Source organism: Branchiostoma floridae, chromosome 8 (genome assembly GCF_000003815.2).
Source record: "Branchiostoma floridae strain S238N-H82 chromosome 8, Bfl_VNyyK, whole genome shotgun sequence".
In the NCBI taxonomy this organism is placed as follows: Eukaryota; Metazoa; Chordata; class Leptocardii; order Amphioxiformes; family Branchiostomatidae; genus Branchiostoma; species Branchiostoma floridae.
In genome coordinates, this window is record NC_049986.1 from 10661010 (window position 1) to 10683497 (window position 22488).

The 22488-nt window shown below is 38.6% G+C and overlaps 1 protein-coding gene across 2 annotated transcripts in view; it reads right to left on the bottom strand.

Annotated features, from left to right (window-relative positions):
* Positions 1 to 13953: 13953 nt before the first annotated feature.
* The window catches only part of LOC118421410 (leucine-rich repeat-containing protein 4C-like), a 40625-nt gene continuing 32090 nt past the window's right edge, over positions 13954 to 22488 (bottom strand). For both annotated transcript variants that reach the window (XM_035828679.1, XM_035828680.1), the window contains exon 3: positions 13954 to 18479. In XM_035828679.1, coding sequence (XP_035684572.1) covers positions 16039 to 17892 — 1854 coding nt within the window. In that variant the 5' untranslated portion in view covers positions 17893 to 18479 and the 3' untranslated portion in view covers positions 13954 to 16038. The remainder of the gene's footprint in view (positions 18480 to 22488) is intronic.

Here is a 22488-nt window from a genome sequence, read left to right on the forward strand (position 1 = left end):
TTCGGCTCCGTGTGTTTGTTGTTTACAGTATCTCTGTATGGAGCCCTAAACACCGATTTGTTGATGGTGACGTGAACCAAGTGTTTACATTCATATAGCCCGTGGAGTTGCTCGATCAGTTATCGGCTCAGTGTGTTTGTTGTTTACAGTATCCCTGTATAGAGCCCTAAACACCGATTTGTTGATGGTGACGTGAACCAAGTGTTTACATTCATATAGCCCGTGGAGTTGCTCGATCAGTTATCGGCTCAGTGTGTTTGTTGTTTACAGTATCCCTGTATAGAGCCCTAAACACCGATTTGTTGATGGTGACGTGAACCAAGTGTTTACCTTCATATAGCCCGTGGAGCTGCTCAAACAGCTATCGGCTCCGTGTGTTTGTTGTTTACAGTATCTCTGAATGGGAGCCCTAAGACCGATTTGTTTTGGGTTTCGTGAACCAAGTGTTTACAGTCATAACCCGTAGAGCGCTACTCAAACAGCCCTCTGTTACTGTATAGAGCGCTAAGATCAATTGGTGTTTTGGGTGACGTGAATCAAAAAACATTCATAGCCCGTGTACCATGTTTTGCGTACAGCTGTTCAGTCCGGTTGTTTGTCCTCTACGAGAGAACCTCCTCCATGTCGTACTAAAAATTCCATGAAGGTGACGAGAACCAAGTGTTTGTATTCATAGCGCATAGAGCTCGCACGGTGGAGCTGGAGGGCTGAACGAGCAACCTCCATGGAGGTCAGCTCTGTAGAGCTCCTCCATGGAGGTTGCTCGTGCAGCCCCTTCTCACAGATGTCCGTTAAAGTTACGCGTTATCACATAGATAATCAGGTAATGATTTGAATAATCAGGTAGATGACCTTTGACCCTTACAGAACTTCACATTCCCCTCCCCAACATAATCAGCAGGCCGGATAGTACGTTTTCTCTTTTCTTCATAGCTCTGTTTTAACAAGCTTTGCCTTCACCTTTGTTATACTACCGGCAATTCATTTTGCTGTGCCTGCGCTTTCGGAGCCATAATCCCCTTACAGAATCATGTATACTTTTCTATGACAGCCAAGTTACAATGCGTTTTGCGTGCATTATGTTTGTTATCATTATCAACAATGCCTTTGAACTACACTTCTTGTAGCAGTACTCTTACGCACGCATACACACATTTTTCTACTCATCATGGGCACTGTAAGATAGCCTTCTTGAGTCCACGGAATATCATACTGTAAATCGTCATGATGCAAAATTTTACATAACAATATATTATATCTCATGGAAAGTATAAGCGTAGAACAATTCGTTCCGATCTCTGTAGTCATTTTTTCCTATAAAAAATATTGTGTACAGTGTTTTATTCTTTCAAAATGACAAAATAAAGTTCTGACTAAGATACTCTATGTTATTACGTATCCTACATTCGATATGCCCCTATTGCTTTGTATGTAATACTAAATCCGCGTATGAGACGCCATACTTTGAGGAGCAACAGTAACTAGTACGCGGTACAAATCAAATTTGACAGAAACTGTTCACTAATTAGAACAGATGCCCAAACGAACCAGTTTGATTTGGTAAAGAAAGTCCCAAGATACCTGCTTGTCGAACAAAATTATTTAACGATAATCTTGTTTGCATCCCTCTGTGGCAATTAACCTCGGTTTGCTCTGCTTCGAGGAACTATTTGCGGATGGATCTGTAAATCTTCGATGTAAATTGGTGATCAAGAGGACTTCATTTGCTCGAGTAGTAATTAAATAGGTAAATACGACTCCCAAGGCTGCGTCTGGTCAAGGTGATTGACATCTTATGGGATAAAACAACCAAAACATCGATGTCTTCAAGGATGTTATCCTTGGTGGGTGACCATTACGATTACGGGTAAGTAGTAGAAAGGAAATAAGGGGACACGACTTTTGAAGGTGAAATCAACAGACAGTGTAAGGGTTTATCCCCTCTTCAGCTGTGAACATTGTTTATTCAGTTGCCCCCCCCCCCGCCCCTCTCTCTTTTCTCTCTCTCTCTCTCTCTCTCCCTCTCTCTCTCTCTCTCCCTCTCTCTATGTATAATATACAATTCATACCAAACCGCAGAACCATTAATATTTCGAGTTATGTGCTGTTCGCAGTCAAACACAAAAAGACGTACAGACGCATGCACCTGAAAACAAAAATCTCTTATAAAATAAAGGTAATAAATCTCGTAGTAATTCAAACTATTCATTCAAGATCGCACTAACCTTTGCCTCCGTTTTGACATATGTGTTTCTTTTTTTTTTAGAAATGTCAGCACAACATGTCAGCTTTTTTATTACAGTTTTCTTCTTTTGTACAGAAATAGACTACTAATAAGCCTTAATTTATTGTCGTGGTTTACTTGTAATTCTTTCCAAATTCGACTAAAGGAGAGCTATTTTCTACCTGCTACTAATGCCATAGTGATCTATCATCTTATACTTTGCGATTGGTCTCGTCTAAGCAGTCTATTTTTGCACAAAATCCATTCACCACCTTTCTAAAATAATGCTAATCTTACACATAAACCAATAGCAAAAATCGACGCTTATGCTGTAGATCATGAATCATTCTGTCTCAGAAATGATTTCAAATCCTTTCCATCAGAAGATGATGCTATGAATATTGTTTTCAAAATATCCATTGGCCTCCAACACTCGTCTTTTCTTAATAAACGAATCAATGTTTCGGATGAGTCCTTTCTTGATATCAAGCCAAGCCTTCGTTATTGACAGGAAAGGGCAGGGGCTTATACGTGATGAAGAGGAGTATATGTATAAGGTCACTCTCAATATGACATCAATTTCAAATCTAATACGACAGTTATTACTTCCGTACAAAGAGGGGCAATAACAACTCTCAGACCATCAATTGCTATCAGGACGTTGGCTGGTGATAGCTTCGGACTTAACTTCTCGTAGAATTCTAAGAGATAACAGGAGATAAATTGAAGCCCTTATCAGCACGTCCCACCCGGCACCGACAAAGAACTTACTAGTATGATTGAAGTAGGACTGGCATTAAGTAGGAATTCAGGTCTAACATTGCATCATATACCCCCCTGCTCTGAAATGACTTTTTAGTGCTGTGGGTGTCAGTACTAGTTAGAAACTGTATCAACTTTCTTTTAAAAATCGAATGCTACGAACTCACTCCATAATCCATAGACACAGGGCCTACTTCAAAAAAAGTGCAAATGTATGTCTTTAAATTTTTGTTATGATCTTGAACAATTCCGTTTCCATTATAGGGTAATAATATATTATATTGAAATCTGTATTTGCTATAAACTGAAAAAAAAAATTTTACTCTTCCACTTTGAATGAGTAATCTTTAGGTTACCTCGGTCAGTAAATGTCTTACGTAGGGTTAATACTATTCGTTTCACGTGTCGGTAAGGCGAGACAAGACTACCTAAATACACATCTTCTTTGAACTTGTCTCTACCAAAGCGACACCTAGCGGTCTGCCTTATATTTGCCATTGAAGAAATTTTACGATCTTTGTTCTTGTCTTAAACTTAGCAAGATTATGTGCCTTGTGTTACGAGTATTTTATGTGTATACACGCTTCGTATACTCATGGAAACTTTTATGATGTGCTATTTCGTACCAACACGTAAGAACAGATCCTGAATCTTATATGACTTGTTTATGTATGTTTGTAAAGAAAAGGGTCTAGATATGGTCAGATATACATCTATGAGTCATCATGGGAAGGATGTATAAAGTAGCTGGTAGTTAAAAGACTGTATGGCGTAGGTGCAATGTCGTGATAGTCGCAATAGCTGCGTCAGTTTTAAGACACGACTTATTGGTACAGTCTGTTGAACCAAGATAGTAAAGCACTAAAGGCTAATATCACTGCTGCAACTTCATACCTCGGATATTCCGCACATATAGGAAGGCATTTATCTGAAGATACGCAAGGCTGATATCACTGATCCAACTACATACCTGGGACATTCTGCACATATTTTTGAAGATAGAAAACATGAAAAGGCCATTTAAATCTTGTTGTAACATGTTTGTATACGTGTATATTTTGTTGATATTTAATGACCTTCAAAGACGAGTATATGTGCAAAGACTGTACAAAAGCAAAGAATGTTGTTAGTATTTTCTTGACATCATTCATCAGCTAAACAATGAACGAAATAAAATGATAATTTTTTCTTCGTGTTTCAAGTTATCAACAATCCAATTAACAATCACCAAAAGTTATCTTCCTAAAATACATATTGTACATTAAGAAGTGACATTGGTAATTCGGCAGAATATGGATATGAAAGAAGAAATGAAAATTCTGTTCTTTTTAATTGCAAGCAACAAACATGAATATGTAAAATGATATTGAGACCATAATATCTGCCTGTGGGAGATGATAACACCACTAACTGCAGCTGGTGTTTCTCGATATGATTTCTCAACACCACCGAGCTTACCGCAAGCTATTAGAAGATTTGCACTTGTCGTAAGATGCCATTAGCGAAACAACGTCTTTGGAATTCATTTTCTAGTCCTGTCCTAATACTTCGATCCCCATCACAATTCCAGTTAAGTAGGTATGCTATCTTCAGTGTATTAACTAAGTTTTGTTCGCAGAACTATAATGATAACGACTACGCAGTTAGAATAAAGATGTGCATCCTCCGTCATATTTAATATTTCATTGTCAAAGAAAGTTGATGTTGTAGGATATCATAAACTACTCTTGTTTCGTATCATAATTGGGCTAGACGCATCGATATTAGATATAGATTGTGGGCTTATTCGTTTTAGTTACTGCATCATAGAGCAACGTATCTGGCAATTATTGCAGTTTAATCTTAATGCAATAATCCGTGGTAATATAACACATGCCCATGTTTGTAAATAAAGCTCAATTACAATCTAACAAGAAATTATTGTTGCCTTGTACACAAGAAATCAGGGATTTCATACCTTGGCGAAGTATTATAATATTTAGTTTTTATGACTTTATTTCTTTAGATATCATTGCGAATTTCTCAAGGCCTTTTATTTTTTCACTGACAGGAAGTTGGAGGCACAAAATGTGATAACCTATTCTGGGACCTTGGACCTAATTTCCTGTCAGTAGTCCCTATCTGACTAGCATGGGGAAACATGCCTATAGGACAATGTGAACGCAGATATGACTTTTAACTACTATAGTCAGCAGTTACAACATTAATCGTTTACCTTTTTTCACTCATGTGCATTTTATGAATTTCTTTTCTTTTTTTCTTTTATGAATTTCAACAAGGCAATACCGATAACATCAATGGGGGCGATGTTAGTCTAAGTACAGGACCATGAGTAACAGATATGATTTTTCTTCCAGTAAAACCCCCTGAAAGAGATACACATCTTGTCTGGTACTCTAATGTACTTTTAAATTACTACAGGCACACAATGAAACGCACGCAGCAAAATACAAAGGAATGCGCTGAATGCCGAGGTAAAAAATGAAATAGATTTGGTCAGGAAAATGACATAGTCATAGATACCAAAACTGACATGGCCCAAACTTCGAGCACATTTATCTAAAAGATTTTCCCTGGGAGGATTCCAGATTCCCCTAGGGGAGATTGGAATTCCAATTTCCCCTAGGGGGATTCCGAATCCCCCTGGATTCCAATCTCACCTGTGACATATATATATATCAACCCACTGTGCTCCACAATAACATGGTTTACCGGGTATGAGATATAAACCAATGTGATATCTCGAATGCAATATTAAACGTTCAGTAGGCGCCAGACGTTTTTGAACGACGATATCATATCTTGGCATAATATTGCATAGTGTAGTTTACCAGTTTAAGACTTAGGATTGCGATATGTTTAAAAAGCGGCTGTAATTTTTGTACTGGCAACTCTGGAATCAAGTGAATATCTATGGCTGTTGTAGACATTACCACAAGGAATGAAAGCAGCATATCATCATGATAGTAGGTTAAAAAAATGAGCACCTAGCTTCTGTTAGGAATGTACACTCGAACTGAGCGTAAAGCTGAGGGACTCATGTTTTAGGAAAGCCACATCTCAAACATGTTCAAGAAACCACCACACTTATCGGTTACTTCTTCTTTCGGCCAAAAGTGGTAGGGAAATTCAATTCTCCCAGCAGCCTGCTTTGGATATTGAGTCAGATAGGCAAGCATGGAAAATCCTGATGTTTCTGATGTAAGGTTGTTTATCATCTCATAAAAATGGAAATACAGTCTTGAGTGTGTCTGTCTGTTGTGTTTCCAGATTTTTGTAGTCAACAAAAGGTTCTGGATAGATTTACGATAACATTCGTTATGTGGGTATGTGTTGGGAAAATGAAGGTCAAGGTCAAGTTTTGAGCCCTGGTATGTGATCGTGCGACCCTTGAACTGAGCAAAATCGTTGAAAAACAAACTTTAAAAAAGTAGGGGTCCTTCCTTGTGTGACTTGATCAAATCTTACAGTCTGGTGGTCTCCGGGATGGCAACTTGAGAGGGTCACCTGTTATGTCTTCTGTTTTTTTTTATTCTACTATTGTGGTAAATTTAAATATTAGAAATTTGATAAGAATATTACACTAAAATCTTTGCGCAAAACTGTTTTCCGACCATCGTTGTTCTAAACCTATGAAGAGGAAAACAATAGGACTTCAAACTCCATTTCCCTATACAGTTAGCCTTCTGCTGGATATTATGACCAATCGTTGTTTAACCTTGATGGACAGCTCTACTGTTACCGAGGCAGTGATATCGCCCCTCTTACTGCGGAAATCGCGGTGTTAGAAGTAGATTACTGGTAAGTGCTTTTAGACGGAGCTCACAAGAGTAAAATATCGTGTCGACCTCGCCATAATCCATCCTATACCTCTGTGTGCCCCTTGGGTTTACAACCAGAAAGCAGAAAATGATATACATATTTGTCAAAAACTAACGAGATGTATTATCTGAAATATGAAAGAGCCCCACGATCTCCTGCCTCCATGAAATATTTCGAGCCTTTGTAGATTCATTATTTAATATTGTTCCAATAATTGTAAAAAATAAGGTCTTAATTAGCATAGTATATTTCAAAAATGGTCTTCTGCACATGCACAAAAGTACAAGGAACGTCTTAAAGCAATTTTCATTAATAAAATGGCATGTATACAACCTTCATAAATGATGCAAATGACCTTCATTACTACAGAATCTATGCATAGTAATGTACACATTTCGCTACTTACAAGTGTAACAAGTATTAGTCTTTTGTATTTTATACAAATAAGAAAAAATGCAAAAAGAATGCGAAAAGAAGTTCTATAACTAAGAACTAAGAGAATCTCTTTTGTGTAGTCCTAAATGGCATCTGACTTTATTGCAATTTATAGTACCCGGCATAAAAAAGCGTTATGTGATAAAATATCTAAATGGTGTAGTATTTCCATTTTGTTTTCATGGCAATAGGATTGCCATCAAATTTCACGATGAACAATTAACTTTTAATACCAGACGCTCACGAGCAGTTGTTAAAAGTAATATTGTAATAAAAACGTAATAATTCTATGGCGCATTATTTTGTCCTTGTCGTGAGTGCTAACTGGCCAACGTAATAAACTGTAGAGTTAGTTTTACTTATAATATAGAATGAGATATTAGGACCTATTATCCGTAGTATGTATATTGTGTGGTGAAAAAAGGTATTTATATTGTTCAAATAGAGAACACTGCTGTTAATAAAGGACGCATTCGACATTCTATATAATCCTTAGATATCCTAAAAATAATATATATGTATGTGCTCGTTTTCCTTTCTTTTAGCAGCTTCAATTAAGGTATATACGAATTACTTTTTGCTTTTTGACAGACCCAAGCAATCTGGCACTGTACTCACTCAAGTAGATAACGTATTTCAACAGCTAAAATGAACAAGAATCTCGATAGGGTAAATGTAGTTTCATTAAGTCTAGGTATTAAAAGGCGTATCCCAACCTTCTTCTTCCTCTACCTTTTAACTCTCTAACCGAAGGCAGAAACCTCTTTCACACATGAGTAGAATTGGTAAAGTGTCTTTCCCAAGGGCATAACATCAGTTACATGGTACAGGATTCAAACCCAGAACCGTCGTGTTCCTTTTGTTGGTTAAACACCTTTCACATCGATATCATATTGCTCTGGGTCTTAAACGTTATGGAGAGATTCAGGGCATTGCATTGTTAACGTACATTCTTCACCTAAAGTGACTTGAACATAGGTCAATGACATCTTATGCTTCTCTGCCATCTTAATCCAAGACCAATGATGCAACCCGATTCCAAAGATCGATGCGATTTTGTTTTCATATAAAACTCACCCTTGTCTAATATTCATTTCCAAGATATGTTATTGCTTCGTTTTTCAAGATACAGAGTAAAACTTTTTTATTTATTTTAGTGTTTGGACGGATGTTTTTTAATAATGAATAGCAATGGCTGAACTTAAAATATGTGCACTCCCCAAAAAATATAATAAAAGTCTTATATTCTAAACTTATAGCTAGACTTCTGAAAAGAATAACCCCTTCAGGTAAAAAAGATAAGCCAATATCGGAAAGTTCGTGCTATGGCATGTGTGACCAACGCATCTGCTTGATAGTTTACCCGCTCCAGAAATATATAGGGCGTTTCAAAAAGGTCGAAGCGATGTGTCTTCAATAAAACTTGTTGAAATCTTCGGTCTTCAAGATTACGCGATTATCATGTTTTGGGGCATTACAAAGATTAAAATCTGTGTTCATTTGGTTTCTGCACAGATACGGTAAATGCTTAAATGAATGCGGTGGGTTTTATGTTCGCGGTTTTGGAGGCGACCACTTCACCGCGACCACCGCAAACTTTTTTTTAAATTTAAAACAGTATGAGACTGCAGTCAATGGTGTTACCGTTAACGTAAACCCAACGCAAAAAAGCTCCATTTTCCCGCTACCGCGAAAGCAAATCCCCGCGAACTTAATGGCATTTACAGTATCTTATTATTTTTCAACAAATGCAGCTAGTTTAAACCTGTTACAGAAAATCGGACACTCTTGCAGGTGGGCGTTTTAAATAGATGTGAGTCGTCTCGATCGTGAAATGGTCGGATGTAGATCCCATGGCTCTGGCACCAAGATACCTTCACTTAACTGCGACTATCTGGCGGGGCTTACACCACGTTGACCCGCCTTCCTTTTGTCCCCTCCACGATGTCTTTCAGAGTAAAGGGTTTGACTTTCCCGACGGTGCGTTATCGTCTGGCGTGGCAGTTCCATCAAAAGGGATATTTCGTTGGCCAACTTTCAATCTTAGGTCGTGAGCGGGAGCTTGGGGATCCCAAAAGGTCAGAGCATGCAGAGACTAATGGGGGACGTTGGCTGCGTCTCCGATATAAGCCTCATTGTGACAAAAGTCGTTAATGGCCCCATCCCTTTTACCCCTTCGGTACAAGCCTCTGTGTCGATCGGTTGACAGTGATAAAGCGTGCAGTCCAACACTCAAACCAATAGGGAGAAGGTCTGAGCTTCTCCTCCACATTAGCCTTTGTGCACTACATCCATCCCATTCCCGGAACAACCGCTGATGATAGACAAGAACAAATGCCGAGATTAAGGGGGCATAACTCAAAGGACCGGACACATTCGTCTATGATGTAGTTTAATGACAATGCGTTTTGTCTTTCGTGGCCCAAACAAAGCACCCTTTCGTCTGGCTGGAAACTAGTGTAACTTAATGATGAAGATGGATCTAGTTTTACCAAGTGTTGATGCATAGTTGGATTTGGAAGGCTTTGGTATCTACTTACTCTTAAGCGGTTGCTTAAGTAGGGTATGCGGCGTTTGGAAGTGTGATATATTCAAAGATTAAAGGGCAAAACGTAAGGATTTTTCTTTACAATGTGGCTTACATTGCGATACATAAAAGCACATAATCATGCAATCATTTATTTACAAGGGGCAAGGTCGTTTCTTGATCTGTGATAGCAATTATATTCTCCATATAGCAACTATATCTATATATATATATATATATATATATATATATATATATATATATATATATATATATATATATAGTTTCTCAGACTTCTAAAATTATGTGGGGAATTCTAGGAAATTAAATAAAACCATTGGGACTCAATTACAAGGATGGTTTTGTCGCTCTACTAATTTGACTTAATTGTCAAATATACATGGACAGGAATGTTTAAAAATGACTTAAAATAAATGGTATAGTGCTGTATTATAGTATATTGAATTAAAGATTCATAAATTGTATGTCTTCACATCCTCTTCTTTGACTTTGGAATTAATTTTGACATTTTACATTTTTATCATTCATTCGGTCGCTGTTTTCAACGACTTTGGCATGAGCAAGGACTTTTCAAAGGGAAGAAAATTTATGCGTTTGTGGATGTCATGCATATAATAAAATCAGTATGGCCTATGTAAATCCTTGAAAATACACACTATATCAGCTTCAGAATTAAACTTACCATATCCAAGCTTTGGTAGAGGGATTCCTTGGCGTATGAGGGTTTGTGGCTCTCGAATTGGCTGGCTACTTACAATTTGCTTCAACCGTAGGCCAGTTAAATGGAGTGTGACTGTTTACTTATTCTAATAGTGCGACGAAATGTGTCGCAAGCCCTGCCTTTGTGGCCGATTAATCTGGAAGGGAGAAAAAAGTGCAATCTTGTTGACGGTATTGAATAGACTGTGACTGCTTTTATTGTACAGGGGCGAATTATCTAAGACTTGGTAAGATCTGTGCGTGCTGGCCAATTAATTTGAAGCAAGAAAATGGTAAATTGGGTGCCATTGTATATCGGGCGACAGAGCTTAAGTTACCAAATTAAATACGGAAATTGAAAATCAGACACAAATGAAATTTACGGTGGGTATTTATTGTTGCATCCTACCACCAATACATGTCACACATTACATTATGTTACACTCCTTTGTTAAACAGTTGAATGTTTTGCTGCCTATATACACCGTTTGAACAACCGTGAATAGTTTCACCAGGTTGGTCTACCGTTACTGAATAACAAGGGTCTCTGTGCGGGACCAACTAGAAGACTTTTATTCAACAGTAGCTTCGGCTATACAGTTCATTACCAAGCAGAGAGTACAGTGGTTTCGTCACCTTGCAAGAATGCCAACCACACAGCCAGCACTAATATCATACATCGTCAGACACTCCGGTGTCTGGGCCAGAGGGAGACCAAGTGGCAGATAGATAGGAGTAACATAGACCCTCCGTGCACACAGACTGACTCTCCAGGAGGCTACACACCTGGCTGCAGAGAGACGTCTACACCGGCACGCTCGGAAGGATAAAGTACAAACTACAAATACATTTTTTCGGTTGACCTCATCGCAGTTCTGACTGGTTCTGCGGTGCCGCCGCTGACACATGCGGTCCCGAACGTCAAATATTCACATTTTTTCTAGTGTTAATCAGGTACAAGATGTAATAGTAGACGTCACCCTTGTATAAGCCGCCATTATGATAATTAGATGAATTTTGTGTCTTATTTCTTAACCAATAGGGCTATTTCAACAAACGATTTTCTTACAGCCTTAGTTAAATTCAGGAAACAATGTTAGAATAAAAGTTAGAATGTGGTTTTCTTAATCGACCCTCTTGTTTAAAAAAACGGTGCTTGGAAAACCAATTCCAAATGATGAATGGCGCATCATATATAAGTTTGTAAAAACATTGGAGAAAGAAAAATTATTATTTGACTGAAGGTCATGCTGATATCTATATGGCAGTGCAGGTCAAAGGTCAACAACATGTTATGAAAAAAATTCATGCATGAGGTGTCCTGGCTGACATTGGGTCCCGTGGAAATATCTGAGACCGCCGGGAGTCATTTGTCAAGTGCAGGGGTCTTTCACCTGTATATCACTTAAACAATATTGGAAAATGTACATGTACTTCTGTATAATAACGTCCTAAAAGGGACCGAGTGTTTTGTTATCGTCGGTATTTTGGATCTTATTCTGGGTCGGAAATTGGAAAATTAGTTAAATTTACAAAGAAAACATTCAGACAAAGAGGAGAATATATATATATATATATGATTTCCTATCGCGATCCTAACAGATTTAGTCAAATGTCAATAACACATAAAACATATATTTCAAGTCAAATAAGCAAAATGTACTGTGACTGTCTATGTATGCTATTTTATATCTTGAAAATTTCACTACGGTGTTGATTTTCAAATTTAGATATGATTTTCCAAAGGGTAGGACATTAACGTTTTTGTTTAGATTTTCGCCTGTATGTCTTTGATATGATACCTCTAACGTTTTAAGGCTAGGTCGTCGATATTTCGACATCATGTCAGAATTTTGGTTCTATTTTCAAAAATAATAATCTATAGTTAAGTTTTGCTTGCTCTCAAAATTTGAATGTAGCTTTGAATGAATCAATAAACAGCAGTGTCTATCAGCCTACATTGAACCAGGACGATGGTAGATATCGACTTCTTATCACCTTTGACCCACTCCTGACGTCACACATCAGTGCGATCAACGCAAGTAAAACGTGAAGTAAGTCAATGACCTGGTACATGTTAAAGGTCCATTTGATGGGCCCAAAAATAAGATATCTCTGTGTCCCTGTTTACTATATGTGTGTTTCTCTGCGTGCCTGTGCATCTATGCAATATTGATAAAAGGTGTGCGGCTTGAGAAATATCATTTATAATACACATACCATCAACTGTTTAACACTGAGGACTACACGGACTGAATAAAATGCAATATGCTTACAGCAAATTGCAATTGTAATTCATCCGCATTCTGCAACGGAATGAATGTTTGATGGTTAAAAGGACATTTTACGTATTCACATTGATAGTCTTGCAAACGATATACCAGCTTTTTGAATCCCCCCATACTTGGTATATACCTGTTATAAACAAGGCAAATAGGTAAAAAATGTGTCAGCAAGATACATGCAAACTTGGAGTTGTTGCAATTGGCTATCGATCATTTGTGTACTTACTCCCAATGAAGAAGAGACTTACCTTCATTTGATCACTTCTCTCATGGGTCATGGAGACATATAAACTTTGTTTTAATTCTGCCATAAATATTTCTTTATATGTGTGAATTTTAACTGACAGTCTGTATATTATATTCAGATCTGTAGGCTGATCATGCGTATGGTATGGCACCCTGTGCCTTCTGCTCATATGCAATAAACTACCAGTTCACGATGTTATGCAGATCCCTGGTGATTTCTATACATACATCACAGCAATTAAACTTTCAGCATCAGTTGAAGTTTTCTATTGGTTTCCAATGCTTGACTGTGTCCTTTAATAGTCGATTTTATTACTGTTGGAATTTTTTTCATGAATTCATTATTTTAAAACAATCGCGTAATTTCAAAACCAAATTACTCTTCAAAATAATTTTTGAATCACCGCATTACTATGAACCATGGGATTGTTCCACAGCGGATTAACGTTGAGCTAAATTCGAATAGCATTAAATAATATTAGATATATTATTTTCCCAAAATTCCGATATGATGGATCACTTCAATCAACAAAAAAGTTATTCAATTTGGAAACCAACTGAAAGTTCGTTTTGGGGTTAAACAATACATGGATGATTAAGTTATCTTAGGAATGAAATATATAATGTATTGCATCACATTGCACTTTGAAATCAGTATTTTGTTTCAGACAATAGTAATATCTACAGCTTCGGTCGATTACATTGATTTTGATAAATGTATCTTGGGTCAATGGCCAGCAACATCTTTTTTTTCAACATTGGCAACAGAACAGTTTTGGAATGTTCAGAAAATATATTGAATTCATTGCTTACACTCTAATGTAATTTCTTTGACAAAACGAAACAATGATTAATATACGCAACTTCATTTATAAATGCAAATATAAATATCGATATAGATGTAAACGTAGAAAGAAGAACTCCACTTCGACGCTGTAACATTCTTTAATTTCAAGCATGTACAACTTTTCACAGTTCAACAGATATTCGACAAATGTTACACCCAGGAGACAATCGGTACTCAAGCAATCTGCCTACGAAGTCGTTTCTCTTCCCGGAATTGATAGACCTCAGATCTTCCCTAGATTGCACCTCAATACCGATCGTTACAAGTACAAAGGAAGTGCAAGGTCTCACGGACAGAAAGTCGATACGCTGCAGATAGTAGATATAAAAATAATTTACCTTACGACAGCACTTTGCGTTGGGCTGTCGATATTTCTTGATTAACTGTACCTCAGCTAGGTAGATATATTACCAAGACATCGTAACAATAATATGCATTAGATACAGCAGTATAACACCGTATAAATGTGGCCACGTATTCTTCAAATGTTGGCGAGACAACTTGGGCGCTCATCTATTACACAGTCCTTGTTCTTTATACATTTCCATTTAAACTCATGATGAGTAAGTGTCGATACTACATTGACCATTGGCATTCTATATTCATACTAATTCAATATGAATTCTAGAGTTTTGCTCAAATTCAACTTATCTGTTTTGTAAACATAATGGGAATGTATAGAACAAAACACGAGTATTATTTACTTATTTACAAAATATAAAACTAGGCAAAAACATATAAAGTGTATTGTAACCTATTCCAAACTGGACATGAATGACAGTAATTGTATTGAAATTCACACTTTAAAATATTGCATTTCGGAGATACCAGATTGACGTTATTGAACTCCCTCTTCAAGGCTTGAGAGCGACCCCTGGAAATGACCTTTTGAAAACTGGTTAAGTGGTCAACCGGGATCACCGGTCAATCCTATCGAGAGAAACAGAATGGAGCGCTGATGACCATTACTTCGGGATCGATTCGAAAAAATGCAACTTTCATACTGATGAGTGGGATCTATCGCATGCAGCCGTCACTTAGAATGTTGGCTGATGTTTGAATGCTTACAATTAGCAATTACAAGTAGATATTCTTGGTAAGAGCCTTCTTTGTAATTCCATAGTGTTTCAATTAATCAATCAATCGTTTCGTGTGATCACAGCAACTGGAAGAAGGGAACAGACTATGGAGTTGGACTAATAGTACAATATGCCACTTTAGATTTGATTTCTTCATATTGATTTTGTTACCCTGTTAGCTGTATGCCCCACCGAATTCTTAAATAATGCTCCTGGATTACAAACCAACAAACTTTTTATACACGAACTAACCGTCAGCGATAAGCTCCTTCTTCATTCCGAATACACACGCGCAGTACGAATAATACGAGAATGGCACCCCCCCACTTTCATAAACAAAGCACTTATAAACATCATGTAAATATAGACAATGGTCGATACAAGAACCGTTTACAAATTTTTGGTCTTTACCTTTGACTTACTAACCAAAATCTAGGTGGCCGCGCAAGCGCACTCGGAATCATGAACGAGCATCTTGCAATTTATTATATACGGTTTGTGTTTCAGGAGCAAATTCCTTTTCGTTGATGACTATGTGTATTAACATTTGTGTCAAAACATTGCCCCAGCCAGATATCGGTTCCTTGTACCGTGTTCTTCTGTTCGTCCATTTCACATTGCATTGACAGCTATTTTTTCGTTGAAAAGGTCATTCTCATTTTTTTTGCAACACCTTACATATTGGGAAGTCATCGAGACACCATATTCCCAAGATACAACCATTGCCTTAGAAATCGTTGACAGTTGAGAGGTCTTGTCATTTGCACAGTGTTTACAAGAGAGGTTTTAGGCATGATGTCGTCGTGATGCAGACACGGAGCAATGGCCGCCACAGTTGACACCCAGTTTTACAACTCTTGACAATACAGCAACTGTATTAGTTCCTTGTATCCTTAAAGACAAGCAAACAATTCGAGATATATTATGATACATGTGATTCGACCTTCTGCCTTTATAAGCAAGTGACCCATTGTAAGCTTTATTGACTACACAGTTTGCCAATAAATCTTCCCTTGCTCTTACAAGATTGCTTCTATTTTGACAAGTACATACATGTTATTTACAAGTGATATGTTACACTGTCAGGAGAGTCAGACTTGCGTCTCGACCTTTGATGCTTTGGACTTTTTCAGCGTCCCGTTAGCCTGTTTTTCAATGTCTACTTTGATGTCTATACTGTATATATCAGGCGGCGGCATCTCTACCGATTCTGGTTCTTTTTCCATCTGGTGTCTACAACAACAATACTTCCCACAGCAACATGAGCTATCGTCTTCGTGCTTCTTTTTTGTTCTTTCCCTTGATTTACACTTCTTTTGTAGGAACCGTTTCCTCTCGTTACATCGCCTACAGAGAAAGCAGATTCCCCAGACTGATAGCCCCAACACAACGATGCCCGCGATTGAACTCACGATAACACTCAAATGGTCGAACTTTTTGGACCCTAATGGGTCGTAGTCATCACCATCTTCATCAACGGCAACCGTATCGCTAGGGGGCATAGTAGGAGGTTTGTATGTCAGATTCCATCTGTTGGTGGTGTTTAGATTGACATTAGGCCAGTTTTGCTCATCAAGCCCTAGTGTGCACACTGATGGGTCGAAGTCATCTTCCATAGGTTCCTCCAATACGGGGATATCAGTGATGTACGCCCTTGTTGTGACATTCAGTGTGGTTATAACAGACTGGCTGCCGCCGGGGTTTCGTGCAATACATCGGTACACGCCTGCGTCGTGCAGGGTGACTCTTGTAATGTTCAAACTGCCGTCGTTGAAGACCTTCACACGAACCTCGTAGTTGCCGTGTCGTATTGTTGTACCGTTAGGGGTTATCCAGCTTATGGCGGTTTCACGACCTGAAACACACGGCAACGATGCGTCCTCGCCCTCTGTAACATTCAGCTGGATCGAATAGTTGCTTATCTTCCGTCGAGGGCAGCGGAATATATCTATCGGAAGACGAAATACGGATGTTCCTAATAGTCTCTTCGGGTATCGACATTCTCCGCAAGCATCACAAGTTCTATCACGTACCTTTGTTCGCAGCCATTCCACCAGCCACGTTATGTCACAGCTGCAGTTCCAAGGGTTATATTTCAGGTTCACCTTCCCTAACGATGTCGTCGCAGCGAAGAGGTTGTATGGTAATGTGCTAAGGTTGTTGTACGAAAGGTCTAATTCACTTAGAGCCTGCAAATCTTCAAAGGCTAGCGGTTCAACCTCGTTCACTTGGGACGAAATAATCATCAGTCGTCTGAGTCTGAACATACTCTGGAACGATGTTCGCCCGAGGACCCTGATGACATTCCCTGATAGATTCAACTCTTCCAGACTGGTTAGATGCTGCAGATAAGGCACTGTCTGTAAGTTAGCGACTCCCATGTTCAGATAAACTAGGCTGTTCAAACCCGCAAAGGCGCTATTTGAGATCCCCCTAAGCTGCCTCAGTTCCCCCAAATCCAAGAGTTTGAGATTCGGCAGATAGGAGAAGCTGTAGGCGTCCAGACAAACTATCGGATTGCCTCCTAACCATAATTCTTTCAAGTTGATTAGTGACTTCAGCGCTCCGCTAGGAACCACTAGCAAGTTGTTGTAAAACAGCTCGATGATTTGCAAATTGTCCAGACCAACAAAGGCATTATTGTCGATCTCAGATATGGTGTTTGCGCTGAGCTGGAGCGTATGTAACTGTGGCAAGTTTGCAAATTGGTTCTTGATGAGTTTGCTAATGTTGTTGGCGTGGAGGTTGAGATAAACAACTCTCTCGGGGATTCTGTTGGGGACCTTTGTGAGATTGCTATCGCCGCAGTAGACGTTAGAGAACGATCCGCTACAGACACAGATCCTCGGACAGTTGTTGGTATACACGGGGGAAAAGGTAATTAGCAGGAGAAATGACAGGAAGCGGAGGTTAAGAGGTTTCTCGGTAGACGGGCGTGGAGCCATAATCAGATTCTGTCGTTACCCAACAGCAAGCTAGGACAGTATCGAGATAGCAAAGCACGGTGGCACTTTTCACGGCGCCGAATGAACACAGCATCAGGTCACGAGTTCTCTTCTCCGTGAAACGACTTCCAATCAACCTTCCTTATTTATTGCTATCAGGCCCGAGGTTCTTAGAATCTACGCAAACAAATACATACATTGAATACCTTCTTCAGAAGTCATGGTCAATCAGACGATGGCCATCTTCATTCACTGGTTATATGGAATCACGACGGCTAAATTGATGGTGCTGCAGAGAGGTGAATACCTTCTTGTCAAGCTTCATCGTGCAATGATGTCACCGGTCCTTTGTCTTCATTATAGCTCCAATTACGTTCAGAGAAAGATGCCCTTGCTTCCAATTGAATCAGGCTGCAGTGACGACTCTGTCCGATTGCCGCCGGATCCATGAGGAATTGCTTCCCGCGGTGATGCTCCATGGGGCACGTACTGCCGTCATCAGGGGGCGGACGGCACTGTCACACCCACCGCATCGACTGACAAGTGAGAGCCGCTTACCCGTGGCACATCGGTACGTCCCTATTGACCTGCAGGGGAAGGAGATTCACATAGCAAATCCTCCATTGTATCGACTTGTACAAATTGGCATCCCACTACTGCGGATATGCTAAACTTAGCGTGTCGCACGTAATTACGGCAAGGGGCAGAAGATCGACGGCAACGGCTTTACTACATATTCAAGTGGCAACTAATTCTCACTATTGTGTGAAATCGATACAAAGCGCTATATGAGCACTATTTCCCTTTCACTTTCTTCACTTTTCTTTTTATTGTTGTATGCAGTACAGGGCAGTGACCGAAAGACATTACGTCATTTTCTAAAGATACTTTTAATGTTATGCTAGGTTGCATTTTTTTTTCAATTTTGAATGAATGACTCTTGCAAAATTTGACATATTATCAAGTAACATTCGCCGTAGAGTAAAACCCTCAGGTTTGGTGACAAATGAAAAGCAAAAAATAAGTACGAAAAAATCTGAAAATAGAAATACTAAATGCAGTGCAAGATTCCTGAAATCATAGTCTATAAACAAGAAAGACAATCTAATATCAAATCATTGATCATTAGAACTTGTATATCTGATTTTGATGTATGCTCAAGAAACGACTTTCAGAATAAGCTAGGCATATCAACTTTCTTTCTTAATGTACTTTCAATAAATTTGCAATCATGCCTCGTCATGGTCTGTGATAAAACAATGCACAGCGTGGTATTTCCCATCATTGTAATTCCATTATTCATGATGGGTTTCCAGTCAAAATCATTTATTTGTATGGTTGGCCAGTACCATGTGCAAGGGTATTTCCTAACGCAATTTTCGCTGATATTTTAAGAGAGAAGACTCATAAAACTACTCAGAATCGTCAAGCATCACCGAAATTGGACCGGTAAAATAATGCAGTCATAATTCCAGTCTTGTTTGTTTACGTTCGACCATTTTACAGCAAGCTAAAGGAGGTCAATTCTTTCACCGATGATCAATACCTTGGTAATGAGGGGGACCAACCAGGGTTAAGCGTGATCCTTAGATTGAAATTGTGTAATTACAGTTCCACACTTAACAAGTAACTAAAACATGCTGCTTTCAAAATTTACTGACCCTCCAACCTATGATATTTGAAAATAAGTAAATATATTCAGCTTCACTCTTTGATGTCAATTTGAAACATAATTCTTATGTTTAGTTTCAAATTATATTGAGAGTTTGCTTTATCTCCCACGTTAAAACGTGAATTTTACTGAAAGTGCGAAAATCTGAAGAAATTTTAAAGATTTCAAAGAGCGCTCTATGAATTTCATTGATAAAGAAAGGCATTTATCTACGCACATTAGATACTGCTGTTTCTTTTGTAAAGGCCTGATGTTTTTATTTTTCTTTAAAGGTATGTGAAGCAGAGATACAAGTTAAGACGCGGCGACGCCGCCAATGCCAATGAGATCCAGCTTTAACAATTCCCTTGATACTAGGTCACTAGTGATATATTGTGGATTACAACGCTGCATTTATGGAGTGACTTTTTCAGCTTTTATTTTCCAAGTCGTCTAAACAGCTCTGTACTTCCGGATGAGCAGAAAGAGCTCTCGAGGTGCTGTATCTATCGATTGCTCGCCCCCAGATGGCTCAGAAGTTAAGTGCTCCGTCCTCCAAGCTATGGGTAATACATGTCTAAATCCCCATGTCCTCCATAGGTCGAGTACAGTCAATTCAGACCGTAATTATCTAGGAGATCCTGGAGGAAGAGGCCGCGGGCTTGAGGATTTTCGCCACCGGGGAATTGTCCTGGGATCATCTGCGCGATAACAGAGCTACCAACTCGCCAAAAAAAGTGTGTACAGAAGGGGTGGGTACCGGTACTGGTACAAAACCTGTTTTTTTTTCATTTTGGGCTGGTCCGAAAAAATCGGTAGACCGGATGTTGGACCTATTGCAAAGTTAACAAATTATATGATCAGCATTCACATTATTTGGGTCTTACCTGTGGAGGAAAATAACAAGAGCAAAGTAGAAAATATATATAGTAATTTCTACCAAGTTTTACAGTCAATCGTACATATACAGTTAGCCTTGTAGGATTTTAAAACAACAATGTGATTTGAATACTACATCAATCAGAGTACTTTGTTGCGAAATAGACCATTGTTTTGAGTATAATATGCACAAGTTTTCACATACTGAAGTAAGTCCAGGTTCACATCCGGACCTGGACCTGATCCTCTGGACCCCAACCGGGCCTGGACCTGAATTTCTGCACCGGAACCGACCCCTAGTCTACATACAGCAATAACGTCTTTAGCGATGCGTGCCGAAAAAAACAGACTACAACGTAGATATTTGTATGATATTCAATCCTCCAGGGGAGATTACAGTTGCTCCTGAATTGAGCTAAAATACATTGAGGATTGCAATCATCAAATGCAATGATGAGACGAATTTGCTAGCTGATTGTTTTCAACAATAGATCTACAACAGCAGATCAATGTAGGCAACATTATTCATGAATATTATTGACTTAAAGATTATCTACAAACCTGCTGATTTGGCACAAAACAAGCCCACAATATGCATCATTTTTAAAAGAATTCTTACTAAAACCTGCTGACCATAGTTGACTTTTACATTATAATTTAGATTGCCGATCCATTCTTAAAGATAGATACAATAAAGATATGTAGGTACAATTTAAAGATTGTAAGTTGTTTCTTGTTTTGGTTAGAATATTCATTTCAAAGGGAAATAATAGACAAATCTGTTATTATACAATACGGTATGTATATGAAAACACAAACTGCAATTAAAATCAGGTACGGCATCTCATCATCCATCATGATGAAAGAAAATATTAAAGTTACGATCATTCTGTTTGTATTACTTCACCGTCATCTAGCAATGCACAATGCACCAACCAACTTTGCATACTAAGCAGGTATTTTTAGAAAATACGAAACATAACACAATCTAAATAAGCAACTGGGCATGGTTTTGGAAGCATTCATATTGTCTGGTAGTATCCAAAATCTTTTGTCGGTGGCAGTGAGCAAGTTCTGTTGAAGAGCAGCTTTTACCCCAAACGCTGCATCAGTATGCAGATGAGGTGAATACAAATTTTATGATAGTCTAATTGGGAACAACATTAGACAAAGTCAAGACAACTTTGATGCTTACAAGTTTCCCCTGTTGTTTGAGTACATGAGCTATGGTTGTCTCGCGGGCAGTGCTAGATTCCAAGTGCCGGAAGAAGACTCATTTCTTGTTCAAAGTTGGACCCATATTCTGTCAAATATTATCTAACTCCCTAGCTGGTCGACTCAGTGACGTTCGCGATCTAGGAAATTAAAGGTTGAAAGAGTACCTCTGACTGTTTTGTGGAGAATAGCCAAAGAGTATCTCCTGATATATGCTGATGGGTCAAGATAGATTGGACACAACACTGTGCGTTGATATTGATCAATAATAACGAGATTGCATCCTAATAAAATAATTCATAGCATCCCAAGAAAATGTAAATTATAATACAAAGGTCAAAAGGTTACAGGCATATATGTTCTCAGACACTCTTTCAGAAACATCATGCCAAGAAATATGCACGATTATTCTGGAAATGTGTGAAGCCGTCAACATTAAGGAGATGAATCAGTTCCTCCGCCAGACAAAAATGGTCTTGGGGCGTCTTTTAGGAGGCGTCTTTGACAACTGCTACATCTACGGCCATCAAAGGGATTTCAAATATTGCATGGAAGCGTCAATCGATTGGTTGTACCTAAGTCCTTCGCCAACCCATTCGTCATGGGTTTGTGTTTAGCCGCGCAAGCCAGGGCTAGTCTCCGGTAAGAATGATTACCAAGGACGTGACGTTGATTCCACAAGCTTCACTTTCAGAGAAAACCTTGCTAATATACCTCACACATGTCTCTTTGGAAAGGTAAACTAAACTGACAAGTTAAATTCTATGCTAACGTGTGGGGTTTTGGTAACGATTTCATTTAGATTCAATTTTGCCAACTCAAATCAGCTGTCGTTGTAAGTGACTTTACAG